The sequence below is a fragment of the Ceratotherium simum genome, chromosome 5 (assembly GCF_057802395.1).
Source record: "Ceratotherium simum simum isolate JZ-2026a chromosome 5, ASM5780239v1, whole genome shotgun sequence".
In the NCBI taxonomy this organism is placed as follows: Eukaryota; Metazoa; Chordata; class Mammalia; order Perissodactyla; family Rhinocerotidae; genus Ceratotherium; species Ceratotherium simum.
This window is the reverse complement of record NC_141904.1, coordinates 50270066-50295697: the sequence shown is the minus strand read 5'-3', so window position 1 is coordinate 50295697 and position 25632 is coordinate 50270066. Positions and strand designations below refer to the sequence as shown.

The following is a 25632-nucleotide window of genomic DNA, read 5'->3' as shown; positions in this document are numbered from 1 at the left end:
TGAGCCTCAGACAAGGCCTGCAGTGTGGAGCTTGGTAAGACCTAGGGTAGGCACTGGGTCATCCACCAGTCCACAGAGGACTCTACAGCCATTCTTGTGTCCACCTCTCTACATCTAGTCATTTATCCACCTATTTACATCCAGTCATCTGTCCACCTGTGCATATAACCACTCCCTTATCCACCATCTACAGCCACTCTTTTGTCTGTCTTTTCGTTCATCCACATCGAGTCATCTGCCCATCCATCTGCTAGGGTGACCAGCTTCCCAGTTTGCTTCAGACTGTCACCAAGTCAGCATTGCAAGTCCTGCATCCCGGGAAACCCCCCAGACTCGGGAAAAATGGGACAGTTTGTTGATCCATCCTTCCCCCAGGCATCCGGCATTGCACCCATCGGCCCAAAACCCATCTGTCCATCCAACCAGCCCATCTGACCCCCTTGGCCACCCTTCCCTGTGGAGGCAGACAAGACCCTCCCCTCTTTGGCCCCGCCCCGTGCCCCGCCCCTTCCGGAAGCTGCCGCAGCGAATCCGGGTGCCCTAGCAACAGCGCTTTTCGGGCCGCCCAGTCCGCGAACGGGCTCGCGGTGCGAGCCAATAGCGAGAGGCGCCGGGAGCGAGGTGCGGGGGGCGGGGCTCGGCGCGACCGCCGCCATCTTGGTGGGAGAGAAACAATAGGTCGGAAGCGGCGCGGCATTGAGCTGAGGCTACAGGTAACGACCGGTTCGCTCCGCTTACGGCTCTGCCATCCCGGGAGCTTTAGAGCAGGGTTTCCCCGGGCTGTTGGGGGGGCGAGGTCTCTAGTCATTAGAGGTGTTCCCAGGTTATTTGGGGAGGGGCTTTCCCGCGAACATGGGGGAAGGGAGATCTCCCAGGATCTTTGTGGGGCCGGGTTTCTCTGGGTCTTTTGAGAGAGGCGTTATTAGAGACCAGAAGGTCTCCTCTGGTTTTGAGGGGCAAAATGTTCTCTGGTCATTGGGGGGGGTTCACCCTTGGTCAGTGAGGAAGTCTTCTCGGGTCTTTGGTGGGGCAAGATCTCCCGAGTCATTGAGGGGTGTCCCCAGGACATTGGCGTCCACGCTCTCCCGGGTTTTTGAGGGGGTTCTCCTTGAGTCTTTGGTTGGAGGAGTCAGGCCAGCGCCTCAGGTACTGTTACCTGGGGCCGGCAGATGTGCAGCCATTTTGAATGTTGAGTGCCAGTTGGGCCTGTCACCTGGTGTCTCGTGGGGAAATCTGCACACAGTCTTATCCCAAAAAGTCCTAAAATGGGTCAGAAAACGCTTTCTTTATAATGATAAGCTTCATCATGAGTGCAGCTTTCATTTCTTTCACATTTGATTACAGAATGCTTTTGTCTTTTGCATCCTAATGATTTGTTTCATTTTAGAATTTTATTCGGTTTCATATATTAAGAAAGTTGCACTAGCAGAAAATTGAGTCCAAATGTTGTGAAAATAAAATGTAGAAACCGGTAGAACCTACTGCTTTTAAATGCCAGGGGGAATAGAACTAACCACTGCTTAGAATGAAACATTTTGGTAGCAAAATGTGCGTAGAGCAAGAATAAAATAAAGTCATCTGGAAGAAAAAGTGCTGAAACTTTTGAAAAGTAACAAAAATATTGCAGATCACCAGTTTTATGATATTTTTTATAAAGCACCATGATTACAGTAATTCTGATAAATTCTAGTATTTAAAATATTTGCTGTTAGCAGGGTAACATTTTGAGTGAACAAAAATACTTATTTACGTAGATTGCTGCTGTGGTGAGATTGGGTGCTGTGGTGTTTATATAATTGCATCCTGTAACCTGGTGTTAAGTATTTAAAGGGACGTTTCAGAGTGGTGGTGTTATTTTATTTTTTTGTGAGGAAAGTCAGCTCAGAACTAATATCCATGCCAATCCTTTTTTTGCTGAGAAAGACTGGCCCTGGGCTAATATCTGTGCCCATCTTCCTCTACTTTTTTATATGGTCCGCCGCCACAGCATGGTCTGACAAGTGGTGCGTTGGTATGGGATCCGAACGGAGCTGCCAGCAGCGGAGTGTGCACACTTAACTGCTACGCCATGGGGCTGGCCCCTGTTGTTATTTTTTTAACTTTAGCCAGTATCAGAATTAGAAACTGGGCAAAACGAATACTTTATCGTATTTGTCATAATAGGTCAGTTGATCATCTAGTAACTTTTTAATTGGAGAAAAAGTCAATTTAACTGTTATTCCAATTGGTTTACCTGCTTTGTGACTTTAGAGTAGAACTCACAGGAATTGTTAGAAATCAAGTGGATGAGAACTAGGACTAGAGTTGATATAATTGTAAGAACCAGTTTAGCTGGTAATAGATTTCTTTTGTGCTTCGAGGCTTCGCAGGTGACAGACAAGTACACTGTATACCAGTCCTGTATCTGTCTGAGCAGTGGAATATGCGAGGAAGGAGCAACCACAGACTGATGAACCTTAGCCAGTCTCCCTTGCAGGGGGAGGTGCCAGAGCCTTCTGTAAGCACCAGAGATGTCACTGGTATCTAGGCAACAGGGATGAGCATGAGCCTTCCGGAGGCCAGCTTGCTGAGGTGAAAATTTTCCATTGTTTGGCTCATAAAGTGGATGCACTGGGGAAAAATTTTCCCTTTAAGTGAAGTTATTTTACCTGTAGGATAATCACTTTAAACAAATTGAACACGTTTTTGTATAGTAGAGAGTAAGCAGTTGATTACTCTTCTGTGATTACATTTTAAAGCATGTTTTTGTTTTTAAGTACATTGTATTTTTGCCTATTTGCATACTGAGTAATACAAGTAACAAATAGTACTAGTGTTTTGCAATATATTCTGCAAGGAAGGGTCCTTTACCCCAAAAACTGAATTTGGAGTCCACCTCAGAGTTTGAAGGAAGAGTCTCCTAAGGTGATATGCAGTTGGTTTGGATCTGTCACCCATCACCAGCTTCCACAGTTACCAACTCCTAGCCAGTCTTGTTTCATCTGCACTCTGCCTTCCTCCCCCGACCTTAAAAAAAACAACAACAGATTGTCTTAGGAACCATATCCCCAAAATGTATTTTATCCGTATTTCATTGTGTATCTCTAAGAGACAAGGAAGTACCCATGGTATCTACAATACTGTTATTCTGCCTAAAAAACAGTGAAAATTCCTTAATTTTTTTCAGGTGTCCAGTCATATTCAGATGTTCCTGATTGTCTCATTATTTTTTTTACAGTTTGCTCAAATTGGGATCCAGAGAAGCTCTGCACGTTGGATTTGATTGAAGTGTCTCTTAAATTTGTACATGCTCATTCTGTTTTTCTTATAATTTATCTTTTGAAGCAACTGTCATTTGTCCTGCAGGGTTTCCTGTGAGCTGGCTTTTGCTAATCACTTCCTGTGCTTGAAACCTTTTGGCTCTGGTGGCTGGGTTTGAAGTGGTCACTTCTGTATATTTTTTCGATGAAGAAGTTGAGAAGGAACTTCCAGGGCTCATTCAATTCATTCAACTGTGAAGGTTGTCAGGGACCTAAAGGGCCATGCAGAGCAAGACCCTCCCCCTTCCTCTTTATCATGTGGTCCAAAGGGTCTGAGCCCTAGATTTTCCACGTGGAACTGGGAGGAGATTCTTACCTTTGGCCTCCAAGGAAGGTGTAGATGTTCTGCCTCCTTATCTCTTTACAGACCTCCTCCTCTCGCACTGACATTGTACCTTCTGCTCGCAGGCAGTTCACAGTTCTTGAGACCTTGCCCTGGTGCTCTTCTTTCTCTGCATATTACTCTTGGGGGACCTTCTGTCTTCCCTTTGTAGGTAATTCCCAAATCTTTCAAGTTAGATTCACTCAAGCTTCAGTCCACTGCTCCTTACTATCTGCTGAACATTTCTTGAGTGCTTGACCATTCCCTTATATTTAAATGTCTGCAGCTCAACTCAGTACCTTCTCAGCTATTCCTGACTTTATGAACAAAACATCCTTGTTCTGACTTGTGAAGGCTCAATATCTGACTCATCCCTCTAATTTGATTCCCTGTATCAGGGGTTCTGAAGATAGGGTTTATGGTTGCCCACTCTCCAGATGGTATGCATAGTTCAGTGAGGGTGTGCATTTTTCAGGAGAGAGGCCCACAGATGTCTTGGATTCTCTAGGGGGTTGGTCACCCTCCCTCAAAGGTTAAGAACAGTGTGCTGTACCTAGCCATCTACCTACCAAGTCCTGTTTCTCTACTCTTTTTTCCTTTCCTTCCTTAATTCCCCTGTGTGAGCTGGGCAGGGCACTAGGCTCTGTGGGTGTAGTGGAGAAGGCAAGAGACCCTGTGCCCTGCCGAGTGCCACTGAGTGGGGGGAGGTGACATTAAAGAAGTCATTCCAGGTGGGACAGGTATCTGGAGAGAACAGCCCAGGTGCCTTGGAGGCCCCAGAACCTGAGGGCTGTCAGGGACTCTTCCCCACCCCCACCCCGCGGATGAAGGAGGAGAGACCCATGAGAGAAGGAAGCCCAGGCTGGGAAGTGATGGAGAGGTTAGCTTGTCTTGGTCCTGATGCCTCCTAGGGGTTGCAGCTCTGTTAGGGGTGTTCCTGCTATCTTCTCCTTCAGAAAACTCCCAGGCTCAGGACTGTGAAGGCAGTGTTGCCTCTTCTTTCACCTTTGGTTTTGACATCTTCATATAACCAGATATTAAATTCATGAGCCTACAAAGTTACCTTATAAAGTTTTAAAATTTTTCTTCTCTCAAACCCCCTTTTTCATGTGTGCTTCTAATATGTATAGGAATTGTATCTCTTTGCTCTTTAAGAATGCAGACAGAGAAGGCTGCCAATAAATGCTGATTCCTGCTGCCAGTGTCCCTCCACCGATGTTACTGCAGTAGTGACCTGGAGGGCCTCTTTGAAGCTGGGTTTTCCCTTGTCTCTCTGCCTGGTTAATTTTCCTAACATAAAATGTCACCACCCTGCTCCAAAATCCGCAGTGGCTCACATACATTATATGTCAGAGTGAAACAGCAGATGGAACCTTTTTAATCTATGCTCTATCCCAGCAGTTCTACTTCTAGGAATTTTTCTTACAGAAATACTTCCACCAGTGTGCGAAGACATACAGGGATGCTCATTGCATTATTAGTCTAATAAAAAATAAGAAATACTGTCAGGGCAGTTGATAAATACATTATGACTATGTGTGAATATTATGCAGCCTTTAAAAGGAATCATATAGACAGAGATGTGGAAAGATGTCTAAGGCATATAGTTTAGAGGGGGAAAATGGCAAAACAAAAGACAAATACTGAATGATTCTACTTATATGAGAAACTAGAGTAGTCAGATGCATAGAGAGAAGGTTGAATGGTCGTTGCCTGGGGCTGGGGGATTGAGAGAGTAGGGAGTTACTATTTAATAGGTACGGAGTTTAGGGCCGGCCCTGTGGCTTGGTGGTTAAGTGCGTGCGCTGCAATGCTGGTGGCCCGGGTTCGGATCCCGGGTGCGCATCGAGGCACCACTTCTCCGTCCATCCTGAGGCCGAGTCCCACATACAGCAACTAGAAGGATGTGCAGCTATGACATACAACTATCTACTGGGGCTTTGGGGGTAAAAAATAAAATAAATAAAATCTTAAAAAAAAAAAAAAAATAGGTACAGAGTTTCAATTTCAGAAGATGAAAAGTTCTGGAGATGGATAGTGGTGATGGTTGTACAGCATTGTAAATGTACTTAATGCCACTGGACTGTACACCCCAAAGTAGTTAAAATGGTAAATTTCATATTGTATATATTTTATCACAATTTAAAAAAAAGGGGGGAAAAATAAAGCTGATTTTACTGGGTAAAAAAGCCAAAACAACACATTTAGCCTTACCCTATTTTTTTTTTTTTTGTGAGGAAGATCAGCCCTGCGCTAACATCCATGCATCCATGCTAATCCTCCTCTTTTTGCTGAAGAAGACCGGCTCTGAGCTAACATCTATTGCCAATCCTCCCTTTTTTTTTTTTTCCCCCAATGCCCCAGTAGATAGTTGTATGTCATAGTTGCACATCCTTCTAGTTGCTGTATGTGAGACGCGGCCTCAGCATGGCTGGAGAAGCAGTGCGTTGGTGTGCGCCCGCGATCCGAACCCAGGCCGCCAGTAGCAGAGCGCACGCACTTAACCGCTAAGCCATGGGGCCGGCCCTAGCCTTACCCTATTTATGTAAAGAATAGGAAAATGCATAGAAGAAAATTACAGGATGAAGAGACGCCAAACTATTAATGGTGGCCATTTTATCACATTTGTAACCAGTTAAAAAATCTGTTTAAGGGCTAAACAGGATGTCCCGTGGCACTCTCCATTTCTCTGCCTGGTGTTGAAGACCCCTTCATCCTCCATCCACAAGTGCAAGCTTAATGTGCTCTTATCCTCTTGTACTGTCAAGTCCACCCTCTGACCTTCATCTCCCATTGGACTCTTTGGAGGAACTGTGGACAGTGACAGTGGACAGAGGACAGCTCACGTTTGAGGAGTGCATTGCATGCAAGCCAGGCAGTAGGCTAGGTGTTTAATCTTGTTCCCACCTCACGCCACCTCTATAAAACTGTACCATGCCTGGTTTACACATGAAGACAGGCACCGAGGATAAGTAAAGCATTGTTTATATCCAAACATAAGGCAGGCCCCAATTTCCCAGGGAGAAGATTTAAAAAGGATTTTTTGGTAGAACTCAAGTGTATAAACTTACAGAGATGTACCTGAAAGTTGGATTTCTTGTAATATTTATTATCTTTAATTGCACATACATATTTAGTTATCTAAAATAATGTATTCCTTTAAAAGTTAAGCTTTTACCCACATATTTCATGAATTAGTTCTGTTCCAGTTTGCCTGGGTGTGTCTTTGACATTCCCATAGCCACATTTGGAGGTGTTCTCCTCCTGAACTCTGCATCCTCATCTCGGTGATGGAGATTTCACACTGGAACCTTTACCCCTAGCTGGTTGTGATCTGTGGTGTGGACCCTTTTACTGTGTTGATTTTTTTTTTAATAACAGCTTTATTGAGATACAGTTCACGTACCATATAATGCACCTCCAAAGAAATCCTGTATCCTTCATCCCTAGGATAACCCCCCTGTCCACTGGCCCATCAGTCTTCCCGAAAGTCTTCTCACCCTGCATGTTTAAAGGACAATGTGCTGTGTTAAGCCCCGGGGATGGAGGGAGGAAGCGAGTCAGTGCTGCCCAGCTTGCCCTGCTGTCAGTTGTGGTGGTATGCTTTGTGAACTAGAAGTGGTTGCCTGGTGACCAGGGAGGCTATAGCACGTTACCATTTTGCCATTTTCCACATGGGCAGAGGGGAGATGAGGACTTACTCAGCAAGAGTTTGTTGGCCCTTACCATGCTGCTCAGGTATACCCTGGATTCATTTTTCTGTTTACAGTTATTTTCTCCAGTCTTTTTCAAGGTTTTATGTTTGCTTTTAATGTAAATTTTCGTTAATAGGGTTCTCTTCTAGTTGAAGTTATGCTAATTCAGTCTTTTTTTTTTAAATTTTATTTATTTATTTTTTTCCCCCAAAGCCCCAGTAGATAGTTGTATGTCATAGTTGCACATCCTTCTAGTTGCTGTACATGGGACGCGGCCTCAGCATGGCCGGAGAAGCAGTGTGTGGGTGCATGCCCAGGATCCGAACCCGGGCTGCCAGCAGTGGAGCGCATGCACTTAACCGCTAAGCCATGGGGCCGGCCCAATGCTAATTCAGTCTTACAAGTAAGGATTAAGCTATGGAATACAAGTAGGTAACATCTCTTCCGTTGATGCACCAGCATTATCAGTATATGGTGGCCAAAAGTTAATGTTCTAGTAACGAGACAGAGTTTTTGTTCTTTATGCCTCCAAGATGCCACTTAGTTAAGACTGAAATGATTGGGAAGATGGTAGCTCCTAAATGTGGTATCCAGGTTAGAACAGGTAGCAAAACAAGCATATGATGACAACAGAAAAGTCGTGCTTTGATTTGATTTTAAATGTTCGTGAAATGTAGGTGTTGTTGAAGTGATATGGTCAATACCTGTAGAACCCCATCCACAAAAAATAAAAATAACAGCTTCAGCTGCTGTTCATGGGACCCTCACTGTGCTAGGTCACAGGTGAAAACTGTGTTCTTTTTGTTCCTGGCCACTTTGTTTTTTGTTTGTTTTTGTGAGGAAGATCAGCCTTGAGCTAACATCCATGCCAATCGTCCTCTCTTTGCTGAGGAAGACCAGCTCTGAGCTAACATCTATTGCCAATCCTCCTCCTTTTTTTTTCTCCAAAGCCCCAGTAGATAGTTTTGTGCCATAGTTGCACATCCTTCTAGTTGCTGTATGTGGGACGCGGCCTCAGCATGGCCGGACAAGTGGTGCGTCGGTGCGCGCCGGGGATCCGAACCCGGGCCGCCAGCAGCGGAGCGCGTGCACATGACCGCTAAGCCATGGGGCCGGCCCCTGTTCCTGGCCACTTTGAGGTGATAAGTCACATTCCACTCTGGACTGAAGGATTTCAGGCTTTGGGTTTTCTTGAAAGCCTTGTGACTTGGAGATGAAGCTCTAGTATGTGCTATCATAAGCCCCTCTGGGCAGCTGGAGTCAGCCTGGGCCTTTTCTGCTTGCTTTCTGTCATGGAGAATTCACAAAGCTTTCTTTGCACTGCTGGGTTTTATTTTGTTTAATTCTTTTGAATGTATTTAACTGAAACTCATAGTTGCTCAAGACTGGAGATCATTTAATGTTACTGTTTTCTCTATGTATCCATCCATTTATCTTACTTGAGACACTCATACATGTTTTAGAAATTGGACGTCCAGTCGTAAGCCTAAGGAAGAGTAAAAAAGATGTGTTACAGACCAGGAAGCAGAACACTTGGCTCTAGTGTTGCTATTTCTGCACTTAGTTTGCGAGAATGTGCACACTGGGTACCTGGGCTGGATCCCACAAAGCTGGGTTTGTAGGCAGTTGCTGCCTTGCCCCAAGTCCCCTGAGCCGTATCGGTTTACCTTAACTCGTTTGTGGTGGTTAGAGTCGTAGACTGCACCAAGGAGGAGGAGACTGGAGATGGAGAATTGCCCTTGAAAGAGAGGTAATGGGCTTTTTAAGGACTAAAAATTCTTGGTGTGTGTATGGAATACATTTAGCTATTTATAAGAAAATGTGATATTATGATAAAGAGGATATATGACACCTTAGAATTAATAATTTAGATTGGTGGTGCTACAGTTTTAGCTAGAAAAAGCTTTTTAAATTGCTGAAACTCTAATTCTAGCAGCGTAACTCTGATGAACATATTTCTGGGTAGGCTAAAAGCTCCTTCTCCCCCTCCCCCTCCATCTTGAGTCTCTAGTCTGTCGTTCCAGAAATCTGGTCTGACAAGGCAAAGAGATGGGGCAGTGTGGTCTTGCTGGTGGTTCTAGAGAGCAGAAGCATCTGAGAGGCTGCTATTTCCCTTATGGAAAAGCTTGTCCAGATTTTTGGAACAGAATCTGCTGTTAATTTATCCCTCAGCATGGGGAGAAGGATCTGCATTATTGTGACTTTCATAAAATAGTTCCACTCACAACTTGTATTTTTCTCTTTATTAAAACTGAAAATGCAAATGAGGGAGACAATGAGCATGTAGTGTTAGACTGCAGGCATCTGTGTCAAGTCAGTGCGGGGCTTTTGTATCTTATCTCTCTGGCCCTGTTTCTTTGGTGGAGCCAGCGCCTGCTGTGGCGTAGAGGTGACACCCTCCCTGCCAGCCAGGCTGCAGCTCCTTTGAGGGTAACACAATGATTCCAGCATTCTTAGCAGCAACTGCTTCATCTCAGGTACCTGTTGTTTTCTGTGATGAGGCCTGGGTGATATGGTGACCTCATGGTGCCTCAGTGTACCCATCTGTAAGGGAGATGATCATAGTATCCACTCCAAAGGGCTGTTGTAAGAGTGGAGGTACTTGTTTTCTATGGAGCAGTGGTGGGAGTTTTCCTGAGGTTGATGGTAGTTTGGCGCCATGTAGTCAGGTCAGTCTGGTCAGCCGCTTTCCTTGATGCTTCCCACAAGGCAAACATTGACAGCTTTCCTCTTCCTTCCTGGCTATATTTTGCTAGAACTCCTTTTTGTATATTCATTTTGTTGCCAGTGCTTGCGCCTCATTTGTTATCCAGCATCCCTGGAAGTCCAGGTTGTGGAGGGAATGATTTTCCTTCTGCATCATCTTACTGAGACACCTTATTTAAAACTGGATGGCAGACCCACCAGCGTTGCTGAAGAGGCCTTCAGCATAATCATTACCAACCTGTGGCCTTTCTTTGCTTTGCCTGCAAAAGATGGGGATAATTATCTTTCAGTGATAATTTAGCAACCTGAAAACCTTGGGTCTTTGGGAGGTGACTCAATATCAAACCAGAATTTCTGAATGCTAGTTAGTATATTTGTTTTAAACAATAATGGGGTTTTAATCTTGTTGTAGCTACATTTTCAAAGTTTATTCTTCAGTGAACATTCTTTTCTTGCCTGATTTTCTACAAGAGAGAATTTTCCAAGAGATTGGTTGTCATTACAGTAAGAGCTTAGGCTTTGTTTACATGAAGTGCACACCAGGAGGTCCCAGATGTGTGTTCAGGTGCAGGGTCCTTCATTTATACTCCCCAGTTTAATGCAGACTTGATAAGATGGGAGTTTATAAATGCAAAATAAACACTAGTCGGTGCTCAGAATGTATTTTGTAAAGTGTGTGGCATGCCTCGTTTTCATAATTGTACTCACTGTATGATTAATGTGGGTTTGGATCATTGCAGTGGGTGCCTTTTGAGTTCTCTGTTGATTTGTGTGCAGCAGGTGTTCATGATGCAGTAGTGATTTGGGCACATCCTGTGGAGCACCTACTCTGTGTTGGTCCTCTTCTGGACTCTGGAGATTCAGCAGTGAACAGAGCGGTCAGAAATCTCTGACTTAATGGACTGTGTTTTCTGGTGGGGGCAGTGTGGGAGAGACAGAAAATAAACAAGACGAATAAGAAAACATAAGGTATGTTAGATGGCAATAAGTGCTAAAGAGAAAATAAAGCAAGGTTGTGTAAGGGAGTGTGGATGGGGGTGTGTGGCACTTTTAGATGGGGTGGCTAAGGAAGACCTCATTGAAGAGGTGATGTTTACAGAAAGAGCTGAAGGAGGTAAGAGAGCGAGCCAGGGGGATATCTGGGGAAGAGTGTACCAAGCAGAGGGAATGGCAAATGCAAAGGCATGTTTGAGAAACAACTAGGAGGCCAGTATAATTGGAGCAGATTTGATGTTGATTTTTCTTTCCTTATGGGTGTTTTACAGAAAGGCTTATTGGACCTTTATGTTTCTGTTCTGCTCATTTTTGTGTAAAGCATGCTTTTGTGGGGCCGGCCCTGTGGCGTAGCGGTTAAGTGCGCACGCTCCGCTGCTGGTGGCCCGGGTTCGGATCCCGGATGCGCACCGATGCCCCGCTAGTCAGGCCACACTGTGGCGGCGTCCCATATAAAGTGGAGGAAGATGGGCACGGATGTTAGCCCAGGGCCAGTGTTCCTCAGCAAAACAAAAAAAAAAGGAAGCTTGGCATGGATGGTAGCTCAGGGCTGATCTTCCTCAAAAAAAAAAGGATGCTTTTGCTTTGGCTTTATGAGAATTGAAAAAGATAATCGTGCAACTGGTAGAAGTCTGCTAGTATTAAGACTCTGATAAAAATTAGGCTTTCAAAGTGAGCAGATGGCTTTAGGATAAGCAGTGGGTGTCATGGGTTTATGAAAGAAAACATGGCTGTCCCTGCAAGTCTCTACCATGAGGAGGTGCCTTCCTTGAAGGGAAAAAGCCCTTACTTTGATAGAGATGGCGACCCAAGCTGACCTTGGTGTGAATGACTCAAGATGCTCAATGTGTGAGGCAAATGATCCCAGTTAGAATGGATGGAAAAGGAAATTTCAGCCCAACTATTTAACAGCTAATATGATCGTTTTAAGTATAAGCTTTTCTTTTTTTTTTTTTTTAAAGATTTTATTTTTATTTATTTTTTCCCCCCAAAGCCCCAGTAGATAGTTGTGTGTCATAGCTGCACATCCTTCTAGTTGCTGTATGTGGGACGCGGCCTCAGCATGGCCGGAGAAGCAGCGCGTCGGTGAGAGCCCGGGATCCGAACCCCGGTCGCCCGCAGTGGAGTGCGCTCACTTAACCACTAAGCCACGGGGCCGGCCCAGTATAAGCTTTTCTGATTATTAAAATAATAAGTACTTATGAAAATTTTGTAAATTCAAAAATGTACAAGAAAAATTTAATTCCTTTATTGAAGTATAAATTATGTACAAGATTCATCAATTTTAAGTCTATAATTTGATGAGTTTTAACAAATGTATGTAGTCATATAATCACTGTCCTAGTTACAGCATGGAACATTTTCATTACCCCTAAAAGTTCTCTTGCCCCTTTGCAGTCAGTCCTAGTCCCCTACCTCTGCCCCCTGGCAACTGCTTATCTGCTTTCTGCTGTTATAGTTTTGCTTTTTTCTAGAATTTCATATAAATGGACTCATACAATATATGGTCTTTTGTGATTGGCTTTTTTCACTTAATATGCTTTTGTGATTAATCTTTGTTGTTGCATGTATCAGTACATTCCTTTTTATTGCTGAATAATATTCCATTATATGGATATACCACAATTTGTTTATTCATTCACCCATTTGATGGACATTTGGGTTGTTTCCACCTTTTGGCTATTGTGAATAGCACTATGAACATTTGTGTACAAGTCTTTGTGTGAACATTTATTTTCATTTCTCTTATGTAAATACCAATGAGTGGGATTGCTGGGTCGTATAATAAGTATATGTTTATTAACTTTATAAGAAACTGCCAGGGGCCAGCCGGGTGGCGCAAGCGGTTAAGTGCGGGCGCTCTGCTGCGGCGGCCCGGGGTTTGTCGGTTCGGATCCCAGGTACGCACCCACGTACCGCTTGTCAAGCCATGCTGTGGCGGCGTCCCATATAAAGTAGAGGAAGATGGGCATGGATGTTAGCCCAGGGCCAGTCTTCCTCAGCAAAAAAAGAGGTGGATTGGCAGATGTTAGCTCAGGGCCGATCTGCCTCACAAAAAAAAAAAAGAAAGAAACTGCCAAACTGTTTTCCAAGGTGGCTGTACCTTTTTGGATTCTTACCGGCAATGTTTGTGAGTTCCAGTGACTGACCCTGGTGGTGTAGTCGTGTATGGATGTGTGTAGATGCTGGGCAATGGTTCTGGGGCTCACAAAGAGGAGGTGTGGGTAGTAAAGGTTGTTTTTCCATCAGGCTAGTGTGCCTCACACCATCCCCTGTGACTACCCAACCCTAGTGCTTTTTTTGAGGCAAAGTAACTGGCCCCGGTAGATCCTTTTTGTAGCCTCATTACTGAAATTCTAGATGTATGAGCTAAGGGCCCAGGGGCTTTCATGAGTCATAGCTGTTTTATTTGCAATATTTCAATAATTAAGAATATTAAGGCATTGTTTCCACCAGATCCTTAAACCAATTTGATAGATTTAGGGGGGTGGGCTATGTCCTAGCCTAGGATGAATCATGTTTTGTGTTCCTTACCTGTTCATAGTTTTGAGGACAAATGTAAGGCAATGCAGAAGGCCAAAATAGGGGCCAGCTCTGTGGCCTAGTGTTAAGTTCGGTGCGCTCTGCTTCAGCAGCCCAGGTTCGTGGGTTCGGATCCCGGCTGTGGACCTACACCACTCGTCACCCATGCTGTGGTGGCGACCTACATACAAAGTAGAGGAAGATTGGCACAGATGTTAGCTCAGGGCTAATTTTCCTCAAGCAAAAATTAGAGGAAGGGGCCGGCCCGATGGTGTAGTGGTTAAGTTCGCACGCTCCACTTAGGTGGCCCAGGGTTCGAGGGTTCGGATCCTGGATGCAGGCTTATGCACCACTCATCAAGCCATGCTGTGGTGGCATCCCACATACAGAATGGGGGAGGATTGGCACAGATGTTAGCTCAGGGCCAATCTTCCTCACAAAAACAAAAAAGAGAGAGGAAGATTGGCAACAGATGTTAGCTCAGGGCTAATCTTCCTCAGCAAAAAAAAAAAAAAAAAGCCAAAATAGATACTCAATTGGAAGCCGGTATTTTACGGTTATTCCATATCTTCCTAGGTACAGGGTCCACACTTCGCTTGGACTTCACAGTAGCCATTAATACTCCAGGAGTCTTGGGAAACTGGGCCTTAGACTTCGGATATTTAAAAACCTTAAGAGATCCCACTGCTCAAACTGTGTGTGGAGGAGAGAGAGCGTAGCAGGTGCAACAGAGTAGGTGTTTTGGGCGCTTTCCTTTGTTCTGGCCAGGTTGAGACCACTACAGGGGAAGCTGATCTGCTGTGTAATCCTTGGGAAGTTGATCCTTCATTTTCCTACAGGGATATAGCCTGTAAGCGACCCTAGAACAGAAGTTCCACTTCTTTGTCTGCAACCCCAAATGTGAGAAATGTGTTGTACAGTGAAGCCATACTTATGTTCATATTGAGAGATTGAACATAATTAAAATAAAAGAATCACAAAACGGGCTTACCTTATTAAGTGCAGTGCAATAGTATTTACTGTTTTTTCCTATTTGAAGATTTTATTTATTTATTTATTTTTGCCCCCAAAGCCCCAGTAGATAGTTGTATGTCACAGCTGCACACCCTTCTAGTTGCTGTATGTGGGACTCGGCCTCAGGATGGACAGAGAAGTGGTGCCTCGATGCGCACCCGGGATCCGAACCCGGGCTGCCAGCATCGCAGCGCGCGCACTTAACCACCAAGCCACAGGGCCGGCCTGTTTTTTCCTATTTGATTAAAACAAAGAAAGAAACTACTGGTTACCACTCACTAATTTGATTACACAGCCCACAGAGTAGAGATCTACTCCAGGCCTATCTTCTCCATTTTACAGGCCAGAAACTGGTACCCAAAGGGAGTCAGGGATTTGGGGTCTTTCTCCAAGCAATTGAGTGGCGGAACTGGGACTAGAATCTGGCTCCACCTCACTACAGGATAATAAATTGTCTCCCTAATTCCACCTCTCACTGGGAGTTTCCTCTGTCATCAGACTTGGCTCAGATGAGAATGAGCCTTATTGTTCTTGCCTTTCTACCCAAGATAATGATTCTTCTCTAGGAAGCAATGTCCTGTGGCCTGCCAGAGTTGGGTGCTGGGAGAGGGTGGCAAGGTGCTACATCATACCCAGCAGCTAAGGAACACACTGGGGACCTGCGAGGAGGAGGAGGTGGAGACCTTCACTGGGCCTTTTGGCCTCCTGCCACACCTCTGAACCATACTCTAGAGAGCTGCCATGATGGACCAGTTTTTGTTGGTTTTAGATTTTTCATTGGAGGTGGGGATGGGTAAGAGAGATGCCTGAAGAAAGATATTTTTCTACTTAATTGAATACATTTAAGGAATCTTGAATCGAGTTGGAAACGGATTTGTATCGTTGTTAGCGTTGCTCTGATAACAAAAGAAGTTTTACATTCTTATGAAAAGTTTGGATTGTGTTCCTAAAGCCAGGTTCATGAGGAATGTCTTGTGTTTTCACAATTTAGTAATTATGGTACTTGGTTCATGCTTGGGTGCTGGCGGGCCGGCCATAGCTTTCCTTTGGTATTGCTCTTACTCAAGAGGTCTTTTCAGTAGACTGGTATTAAACTGGTCAATATAGACCTTGAGAGGGGCTGGCCTGGTGGCACAGTAGTTAAGTGCGCGCACTCCGCTGCGGTGGCCCGCGTTTTGCAGGTTCGGATCCTAGGCGCGCACTGACGCACCGCTTGTCAAGCCATGCTCTGGCGGCGTCCCATATAAAGTAGAGGAAGATCGGCATGGATATTAGCCCAGGGCCAATCTTCCTCGGCAAAAAAGAGCATTGGCATTGGATGTTAGGTCGGGGCTGATCTTCTTCAGAAGAAAAAAAACGTATACATATAGACCTTGAAAAAGAGCTTGTGTGCCACCAGGCATCTCAGAGCCCCACCTTCTGGAGAGAGTCTGGAATGACTGGAATGTACTCATCTTAGAGCTGGTTGCCTGTATTGTGTCTTGGGACTCTTCTCAGCACATTCCCTCCTGAAGACTTCTGTGATGATGAGAAGGTAGTACCAGGTGAGAAATCGAGACCTTTGATTTTGCTCCTCTTTGCATATAGGAAAGCTTACTGATTCCTAATCCTTAAGTCCAGTTTGGGCCCACAGTCGGTTCTCTCTGAAGGAAAGATTAACACCAGCTTAAATTCTTTAAAAGAGGCTACTTTATAAATAGAAAATATAAATCCATGGTGAAAGCACTCATGGTACAAACTAAATGGCCCATGTACATAGGAGTGCTGTCCAAGGCAGAATTGCTGGAGACCCTGGGTCCTAGAGACAGCCACGTAGGGGCATCCAACAGACTGAGGTTCACTTGGGAGCTGTGGCTTATTGTTCCTGGCCCTGGATGAGTTTCCTCACCCCCTGAATCAGCGTCATTGTTTGCAACAGGGAGAGTAGTGTCTACATGTGGTATTATGTAGAGAAAGTATCATGAGGACCAAATGAGATAAGTTCCTATAATGAATCTAGCACATAGTAGGTGCTTTACCCACATTAGAGGACAGTGGGCACATCTCCAGCAGACCCATTCTCACCACCACTATCTCAGTTGGAGTCATGGGAACCAGAGTAAGAATCCTGTCCGGATGCTGAAATGTACCCCAAGCTCTGTAACTAGTGCTGTTAGATACAGTGTAGTCTGTAAACTATAGACAGAAAACAGAGAACTAGCTTGACGTGCCCTGTGAAACGGTTAACAGGCACATAGAGGTGTGCTTTGCTGAGATCCAGTGTTTGGGGATAGGAAGTCAGGGCTAAAGCCCTGGACCTCAAGAGTGGATGAGAGCCCTGATTGCTCCAGGAGCGCAGCTTTGGTTTAAAGGTGTGCCCCAGCTTTGGGAGATCAGGATAGAACCGATAAAAATAGTCAGTGACCTAGGACACTGTGTATCTTTTTAAGGAGTTAGCCACCCTTGATCAGTTGTTTTTAGATAGAGACCTTAATCATTAAAGCTAGACCCAAGCTTCACTGCTAATAAGGTTAACGGGGGCTTGTCTTTGGCGTAGGGCAGGGAGGTGTGTGTGGACTGGGGAGTAAATCTTAACTAGATGTGTAAGCAGGTTTTCCCTTTAAATGCATTTTATAAAAACATAACGACCAAGAGTGAACCCTAATATAAACTGTGATAATGTGTCAATATAGATTGTCATCAATTGTAACAAATGTACCATTCTGGTGGGAGATATTGATAAAGCAGGGAGACTGTGCATGTGTGGGGGCAGGGGGTGCTATATGGGAATTCTGTGTATCTTCCTCTCAGTTTTGCTGTGAACCTAAAACTGCTCTAAAATATAAAGTCTGTTAAAATACATGTATAGTTAACAGACTTGGATCTCAACCACCTTAAGTTGAACAGTTTTATTACAAAATGGTAAAATTTAATCCGAATAATAGGTTTGAAGTTGTGATTTTTACCTCGTCGTGGCTTCGCGTTTTGCTCACGGTAGTAACTTTCTAACGCCGTGGGGACGGGGGGACACGGGCTGTTTAGGGGCCCTGCAGCCAGTCTTTGCCTGTCGTCATCCGGCCCCGCCCGGCGAGAGCTCAGCCTGTTTGTTTCTGGGGGAGGAGGCGGGGCCGGAGTGGGCGGAGTGGGCGGGGCCACGTGTGAGCCCAGGCTGGCTGTCTTTCTGCTGGAGGAGGAGGGCTAGCAGCTTTAGGCGGTTCCCAGGCCACTTCCAACTCCCTTGTCACTCTTTGCTCTGGCAGGGAGTCCTGGCACGCGCAACCGAGGAGCCAAGGCCGGACAGACGGACGCACAGATAGACGACGGACGAAGGGCGCACTGGCCGCTAGACCCTGCCGCCTCCCCTTTCTCCTTGCCGCCTGCGCCTGGAGGATGAGCCCAGCGTTCAGAGCCATGGACGTGGAGCCCCGCGCCAAGGGCGTCCTGCTGGAGCCCTTTGTCCACCAGGTCGGGGGGCACTCGTGCGTGCTCCGCTTCAACGAGACGACCCTGTGCAAGCCTCTGGTCCCGAGGGAGCACCAGTTCTACGAGACCCTCCCAGCCGAGATGCGCAAATTCACTCCCCAGTACAAAGGTGAGCCCCTAGCTGCTGTAGAGGTCGCCAGCGCCTGGGAAGGAGATGCGAGGCCTCGCGGCCATGGAAGGCCTGGGTAGCTATCTCGGGGAGCCCCCACCCTTTCCCACTCACTCTGTGTTTTCCCTCCTCCTCTTCCTCTTTGCCCTCAACCCAGCACCTCACACCCTCCCGTTTTCAAGCCCTGGTAAGATTGCTCAATTCTGTTTTGTTTTGTGGATTTGTTTTGAGTTTATTTTTGGTGGAAGTGTAGTTGTGTTTTATGTTCAGGTGTCTCTCGATCACAGTAACCCTAAGTCCCCTATGGGGGACAGCGGGGGAAGACTTTGGGAGGATTTTACCCAGAATATTTGCCGCCTGCTTTTTGTCCTCCAGGAAACCAGAAGCCCGGGTGATTAGGTAGGCTGGGAGCAGGGTTGAGTCAGATGGAATGCAGGAGTGGGAGGCCTGTACTGATTAGCTGAAGCCCTTTGCTATGACAGAATGTCCCTGAAATTGCTATGTTAAGGCAACTCTTTGATTCACATATGGTGACTTTTTCTTCCTTTTTATAGTGCATTTTTTGGGGGACATAGCAGCCACCAGCATGGTGTGGTCTTTCGTGGGGTGGGGGGAGTCCTTTGTAAATTAAAGACAAACCCATTAAGGAAGTTAATTTTAAATTTGCATTGCCTGGTTATACAAAAGACTCTTGAACAATTTAGGTTCTTCTGGGACTGTTGAAACATGCTCTTTGAAGACAGAATGTGTGGGGCTCCTCTCTCTGTACTCTGAATATGCATGTATGTTGCTGTGGGGGTGGAGGAGTTGGGGGCCCTCACTTGGTCCTTCTCTGTTGTTTTTTCCAGGACAAAGCCAAAGGCCCCTTGTTAGCTGGCCGCCCCTGCCCCCTTTTTTCCCCTGGTTCCTCCCTGCCCCCCCCCACGCTCCGTGGCCACAGGGAAGTGTGATCCCTTGAATTTCCCATCCTGGCTCCTCTGCGCCCAGAGTCGGGGACCACCTCAGAAGTGTCGTCTCTCTCTGAGCACGCATTCCCCTGCAGCAAGCGAGCGGGCGGGCGGCAAGGACTGAGCAAATTGAGTGTTCCTGGGCCAGAGAGGCCTGGGAGGAAAGGTGTCCAGCCAATCGGTTGTAAGGCGCTCGTCGGCACCTGCTGAAATGCTCCCACCTGACAGCCCCCTCCTCAAAGACTGTAATTACACATGGCAGGTTCTAGAGACTCGAAGGGGAGAGCTGCTTTCAAGGCCACCATGCGTCTATGTTCCCAGCCCAGCCCTATTTGCCTTGTGTTCATTTTGTTCTTTTGTGACATGAGATTGCAAAGACCAATAAAGTAACATGTTTGAGAAGGACAAAAGGCTTGGGGCACCCACCCGTGTGGGGGCGCGGCGAAGCCTTTGCTAGAGTGTCTGTTGTGCTGTGTGGTTTGTTTTGTTTGCTCCTTTATTTTGTTTCGCTTGCGCAGTCCTCCCTTACCCTTGGATGCTTCTTACCCCCCAGGCAAACCTGTTCCCCCTGTGTTTGGGCTCTGCTTTAAAGCAAGCCTCGAGGCCATCGGAATTTCTGTTCAGGGCATTAAAAACTCCCACGAGATATAAAGAGCAAATGTGTTTACGTCTCTCTTAGGATTAGAAGACTTACATAAAAATTAATAAACATTTTCAACGACAGAAAAATGTGTCTTGTAGTTCTTTGGCTCTTGCCTTGTTGAGTGCATCAAAGAGGAAGACTCTCGGCCATGTTTGCTCCCTAATTGCTTGTCTTGTATGGTGTCATTTTTTCTAGCTGTTTTGATATTTGTTAGGATGGCAGATGAGTTTGGGGCCTCTGGCAACATAGAGACTAAGGAACAGGGTAAGAAAAAAACAAATGTTACAATCATGTTATTTATAAAGCATCTTCCTGTGGAATTAAAAGTCCTCTCTGCTCCTCACCCCCCTTCCAGGTGTGGTATCTGTGCGTTTTGAAGAAGATGAAGACAGGAACTTGTGTTTAATAGCATATCCATTAAAAGGGGACCATGGAACTGCGGACAATGTAGACAATTCAGACTGTGAACCAAAAAGTAAGCTCCTAAGGTGGACAAACAAAAAACTTCATGGCCTAGAAATGGAAAAGACCCCCAAGGACTGGGTGCGGCAGCACCGGAAAGAGGAGAAGATGAAGAGGTTGGTGTTTAGACTGAGAGGGGAACCCTGGATTCTGTGGGGGGGGAGGGATCTTAGTTACAACCCAATCTCCTGGAGCTAAGGACTCACACGATGGACTTAGTAGGTGCCTTGTCACTCAGTGGTTGGTTCCTGCATGGCATGCCCAGCTTCTCTTTAATTGACTCTGCAGTGGCAGCTGTAAAAGAGTTTGTCGCTCATTCCTTCTGCAATGGCACTGTGCCAGGCCCTATGCTGCATCCTGTGGATGCAAGACAGGAGTCATCCTGTCACCTCAGGTTGCTCACTGATAGTGGGAGACAAAATGGTCAGTTGGGCATCCCCGAATCTTGGGGATCCACCTGGGCAGAGCCTTCCAAGTGCTGCACCTGGGCAGAGCTTGTAAAAATATAAATAATATATATGAATTCAAGTATGTGTAATATAGCTAAGTAGGTTGACTTATTTCCATGGAATTTCAATTCAGATTTTTCCATTCTCCAGCATTCGGAGTCAGGGAACATGGAAGTACCAGAAGCCAGGGGGTGGTACTGCCTAGAAGAAGAGGGCAGTGAACGCTGCCTTGCAGGGCAGGGGGTGGAGTCAGAGGCTATTCTTGCATCTTAGATTCTCCTTACTGTAGAAAAACAGTGAGCTGGCCCCTTAATTTTTTTTGTAAATCAACTTTCTTGAGGTATAATATACATACAATAAATTGTACCTATTTGGTGTTTAATCTATATACTGAAACCACCACTGCATCAAGATATCAAACTTCCCATCACTCCAGAAAGTTCCTTCATGCCCTGAATTTTGATAAGACTTTGTGATTTATTGGCTCCTTTCTCTTTAATAGCCATAAGTTAGAAGAAGAATTTGAATGGCTAAAGAAATCTGAAGTCTTGTACTACAGTGTAGAGAAAAAGGGGAATGTAAGTTCCCAGCTTAAACACTATAACCCTTGGAGCATGAAATGTCACCAGCAGCAGTTACAGAGAATGAAGGAGAATGCAAAACATCGGAACCAGTACAGTATCCTTTGTTCATAGGGCATCTCTGTTGGGGAGAGGGGAGAGTAAGTGAGGAGAGAGAATTTGAATTTTTTTATTCATGGTTGTGCCAGGACACCCTATGTGATAACCATGGGAAAATATCACTTCCCTCCGGGCCGAGGGCTGGTCTGGGATTGCAGGTGGGAGCAAATGTGTTTGTTTCTCTTAGGATTATATAATTTCATATAATTTGATTTATAGGCTTGATCAGATTCAGCTTCAGTTTTGGTGGGGGTGGTGGCAGGAATCCCTCAGAGATGGTATTGTATTTGTCCATTAGGAAGCACAGTGTTTAGTTTTCTTTGTCTTTTGTATGCCATTGCCTTAGATCCATTTTTTTATTAGGTGATTTTCTAATTTTGTCCTTCTTCATTCGTTAGCTGGCATCCTTCTGTGAAGAGAAACTTTTCCTCATCAATTATGTGCTTATCCTGAGGTATAGTTTGTATAGGAAAGGCAGGTTAAATGTCTATTTTCCTTTATTTACTAGATGTTTGGAATGATGGGTGAGTTTTTTAACATCCTCCAAAGGCAACAAGTGAGTTTTTCAGTATCATTATGAATCCATGAATTTAAACATTTTGACGTGTTTTAGTCCATTGAAGTTATCTTTTTTTTTTCTTTGTGAGGAAGATCAGCCCTGACCTAACATCCATGCCAATCCTCCACTTTTTTTGCTGAGGAAGACTGGCCCTGGGCTAACATCCATGCCCACCTTCCTCCACTTTATGCGGGACGCCGCCACAGCACGGCCTGACAAGCAGTGCGTTGGTGCGTGCCCGGGATCCGAACCCGGGCCGCCAGCAGTGGAGCGCGCACACTTAACAGCTATGCCACAGGGCCGGCCCCTGAAGTTGTTATCTTTACTGATGTTCAAATTATCCCATGTTTGGCCTGTAGGAGCTTTTCAAAATAGGTCTCTGAATCATTTTGACACAATCACAGTAGTCTGTGATGGCTATCTGACTTGCTGGTATGAAAAGATGGTCCGGGGTCATGTATGTTTCATACTCCAGATGTGAATTCAATCATTCCTCTAAGGCAGGGGTCGCAAACATTTCCAGTAAAGGGCCAAATAGTAAATCTTTTTAGGTTTTGCAGGTCATATACTCTGTCACAACTCTGTCATTGTAGCATGAAAGTAGCCATGGACAATAATGTAAATGAGTGAGCATGGCTCTATTCCAATAAAACTCTATTTATGGTCACTGAGATTTGAATTTCATTTAATTTTCCTGTGTCATGAAGTATTATATATACATTTTTTGACATCTTAAAAATATAAGAACCATTTCTAGCTTACAGCCTGTACAGCAATGAGCAGGGAGCCATAGTTCACCAATCCCTGCTCTAGGAGCACTGGTCTGGGCACTAGGGGTGCTCATACATCTGGTCATTGTTTCTAGACATTTTCAGTATACACAGCTAGGAAATACACATTTTAAAGAGAAAACTTTTCATGAGTTCATACTTATATTTTCAATTCATATTTAAGGCTACAGGATTTACTGAACTTATTTGATGTTCTGTTTATAATTTAGGACTGTATGCTGTTGGACCTGGTCCCACACCTTGCTGAGTTCAGGAAATGATGTGTGTGTCTCCCAGTCTGGGGAGACCCAGGCTGTTCTCAGGCCAGTTCCCTGACAAGAATTGAAGGTGCCTTTTAGCCCCCTAGTCAGCCTTGGGCTCCCTGCATGAGACATAGCAGGACTGATGGGGCCCTGTGTGGACCTAGGCTTTTCTGAGGCACTGTGTGCAGGAATTGTGCCCTGGGAGTGCCAAGGCCCCATGCAGCAGCACCTTCTCTTTAGAGGGGGGATTGTCCTTAACTACTCAGAATTTATCTTACTGGAGAACCTGACTTCCCACTATGAGGTGCCTTGTGTCCTGGACCTCAAGATGGGTACACGCCAGCATGGTGACGATGCTTCAGAGGAGAAGGCAGCCAACCAGATCCGCAAATGCCAGCAGAGCACATCTGCGGTTATCGGTGTCCGTGTGTGTGGCATGCAGGTGAGGGAAGTGCTGGTGCGTGGCAGGGGCTGGCTAGGGCATCTAGTAGCTGCTGCCCCCCCACCCTAGCATAGTCCTGTTTTCTCAAAAGATTCCATATTTGACTGAGTGAGTCTGTCACTTTCTGGTTAGAAAAGAAAGCATGCGTGCCTAGGTGATCCCCTGTGGGACTGGCCAGGCTGGCTGAGTCCAGAGTCTGTGGACAGGAGAGGGAAGGGAAGGCAAGATGGTTAGGCCGTCTCCATTAGCCCATACATTGAGCAGAGGGCTGGGGACAGAACCCAAGTCAGAGGGCTGCATCCCAAGTGAGTGTTGATCAGAGAGGACAGTGTCTCGTGTGACTGGTGTACTTAAGTTAAAGGATTTGATCCAGGCTGTCATATTTCTGCCACTCCCCAGGGTCCAAGCTCTGAGGTGGCTGTGAGCACCTGACCTTCTGGTCTCCCTTCCACAGGTGTACCAGGCAGGCAGTGGGCAGCTCATGTTCATGAACAAGTACCATGGACGGAACCTATCAGTGCAGGGCTTCAAGGAGGCCCTTTTCCAGTTCTTCCACAACGGGCGGTACCTGCGCCGTGAGCTCCTGGGCCCTGTGCTTAAGAAGCTGGCTGAGCTCAAGGCTATTTTGGAGCGACAGGAGTCCTACCGCTTCTATTCAAGCTCCCTGCTGATCATCTACGATGGCAAGGAACGGCCTGAGGTCGCCCTGGACTCAGATGCTGAGGACTTGGAGGACCTGTCAGAAGAGTCAGCTGATGAGTCTGCTGGTGCCTATGCCTACAAGCCCATTGGTGCCAGCTCAGTGGATGTGCGCATGATTGACTTTGCACATACCACCTGCAGGCTGTATGGCGAGGACAGCGTGGTACATGAGGGCCAGGATGCTGGCTATATCTTCGGGCTCCAGAGCCTGATAGACATTGTTACAGAGATAAGTGAGGAAGGTGGGGAGTGAGCTTGCGGGCTGTACCAGCACCTGAGAGACTCTCTGTATCCCAGGCACAGCTGTGCTGCGTCAGGGAGGAGGCCAGTATGGCCAGGCGGTAGCCCCTGCAGCCTGGAGCTGATGTGCAGAGGCCTCTGTGAGTCCCAGCCTGAGCCAGCCCCAACCGCGCTCGGAGTCTATTTATTTTAACTATTTCTTCAACATTCCATATTTGATGATGCAGATACCTCTTTCTTCCCTGAGTGTAAATGTTCTAATACAGATCTTTTTGTTAATTGTACACAGTGCTGCTGTCGTTCTTGCCAGGGGCAGGCAGCCAGCCCCACTCCCAACCTTCAGAAGCCTCACACATGCCGTGACTTCCACCCTGGCCCAGCAATATTCTTCTTGCTGCTGCCCGTACCCTATGGACCATGAAGTCACCACAGTCTCTTGGCTTCATCCTCAGTCCCCTAAGCTAGCACCCTGAGGTCACCCAGAAAGCCAGAAGGACTCCTACACACATAACCTTAGGTCCCTCTGGGGTCTTTGCTGGCCTAGTGTCCCAGCACCCCCTATGCCCAGCACCCCCTATGCAAAGAACTGCACTTGACTCTTGACACAGGTCTTTCCCTGCCCTCACACAGGTTAAGCCAAAGTTGGGCAACAGGTGATCCAAACCTTGAGTCCAGCTCCTGTGCCACCAGCACCAGCTAACTGGCTGGACATTGTGATGTCAGGTGTCCTGAAGCCAATACTGGGGCCTCAAGTAGCCACCAGGCTCTGATCTGTTGGCAGCCGTGGGCTCTGTGGTAGAGTCCAGGAGGGGGAGTCTCAATGAGAGAATCTTCTAGGCAGGGTGGTCCTCTTAGCCATACCACCTGTCACCACTCCTACCCAGCCCTGGGCCCCACCACAACTATGTCAGTCTCATCTTTCATGCGGCTCCAGCCATGGCAGCCCCTAAGAGCAACGTTTGTGCTAGGAGGGTTTCTGGGAGGAGGAGGTATGGCAGGAGTCATGAACTGCAGAAACACACCAGAGAAGGGCACAGACCCGGTGGCAAGAAGGCAGGGTCTGGATGTACAGTTCCAGCAGCCCCACCCCTTTCCTGAACCTCCCAGCATCTCTCCAAGGTCCATTATGCCAGTGTACACTATGTCCCAAAACAGGCCAACTGCATACACTGGCCTTGTTGTGCCCACATTCCCTGCTCCCTGGGGCCAGGCTTCCACTGGGGAATTGGCTGGACCGGCCCTTGTGGACAGGAATGGGAGGCCCCCAGGAGCCCTCTCCCTAGGACCCTTGGGGCCTCTCCCCTGGGTTCCCCCTACCCCTTGTAGGACTTCAAAGACAGGTGAGGGCTGAC

The 25632-nt window shown here is 46.3% G+C and overlaps 1 protein-coding gene across 6 annotated transcripts; it reads left to right on the top strand.

Annotated features, from left to right (window-relative positions):
• The first annotated feature begins 631 nt into the window (after nucleotides 1–631).
• Nucleotides 632–24564, top strand: IP6K2 (inositol hexakisphosphate kinase 2). Of its 6 annotated transcripts, none has more exons than XM_087430946.1 (7): nucleotides 653–713; nucleotides 2361–2571; nucleotides 17792–18123; nucleotides 20069–20291; nucleotides 21127–21302; nucleotides 23163–23338; nucleotides 23793–24564. In XM_087430946.1, exons 2-7 carry the CDS (start codon nucleotides 2537–2539, stop codon nucleotides 24291–24293), a joined length of 1443 nt encoding a protein of 480 aa, XP_087287072.1. In that variant the 5' UTR covers nucleotides 653–713; nucleotides 2361–2536; the 3' UTR covers nucleotides 24294–24564. The 6 variants fall into 6 exon arrangements, with proteins under 6 accessions (XP_004419721.1, XP_087287072.1, XP_087287074.1 ...); XM_087430948.1 differs by lacking the exon at nucleotides 2361–2571 and adding an exon at nucleotides 15952–16096 and having other exon boundaries at nucleotides 660–713; XM_087430947.1 differs by lacking the exon at nucleotides 653–713 and adding an exon at nucleotides 15952–16096 and having other exon boundaries at nucleotides 731–2571.
• The last annotated feature ends 1068 nt before the right edge of the window (nucleotides 24565–25632 follow it).

Excerpts from the sequence above, each read along its gene's own strand:
- IP6K2 (XM_087430946.1), top strand. The coding sequence starts at position 2,537 with ATGAGCATGAGCCTTCCGGAGGCCAGCTTGCTGAG. Across the intron at positions 20,292-21,126 it reads AAAGAGGAGAAGATGAAGAG|CCATAAGTTAGAAGAAGAAT; the intron begins GTTGGTGTTTAG and ends TCTCTTTAATAG. Across the intron at positions 23,339-23,792 it reads TCCGTGTGTGTGGCATGCAG|GTGTACCAGGCAGGCAGTGG; the intron begins GTGAGGGAAGTG and ends TCCCTTCCACAG.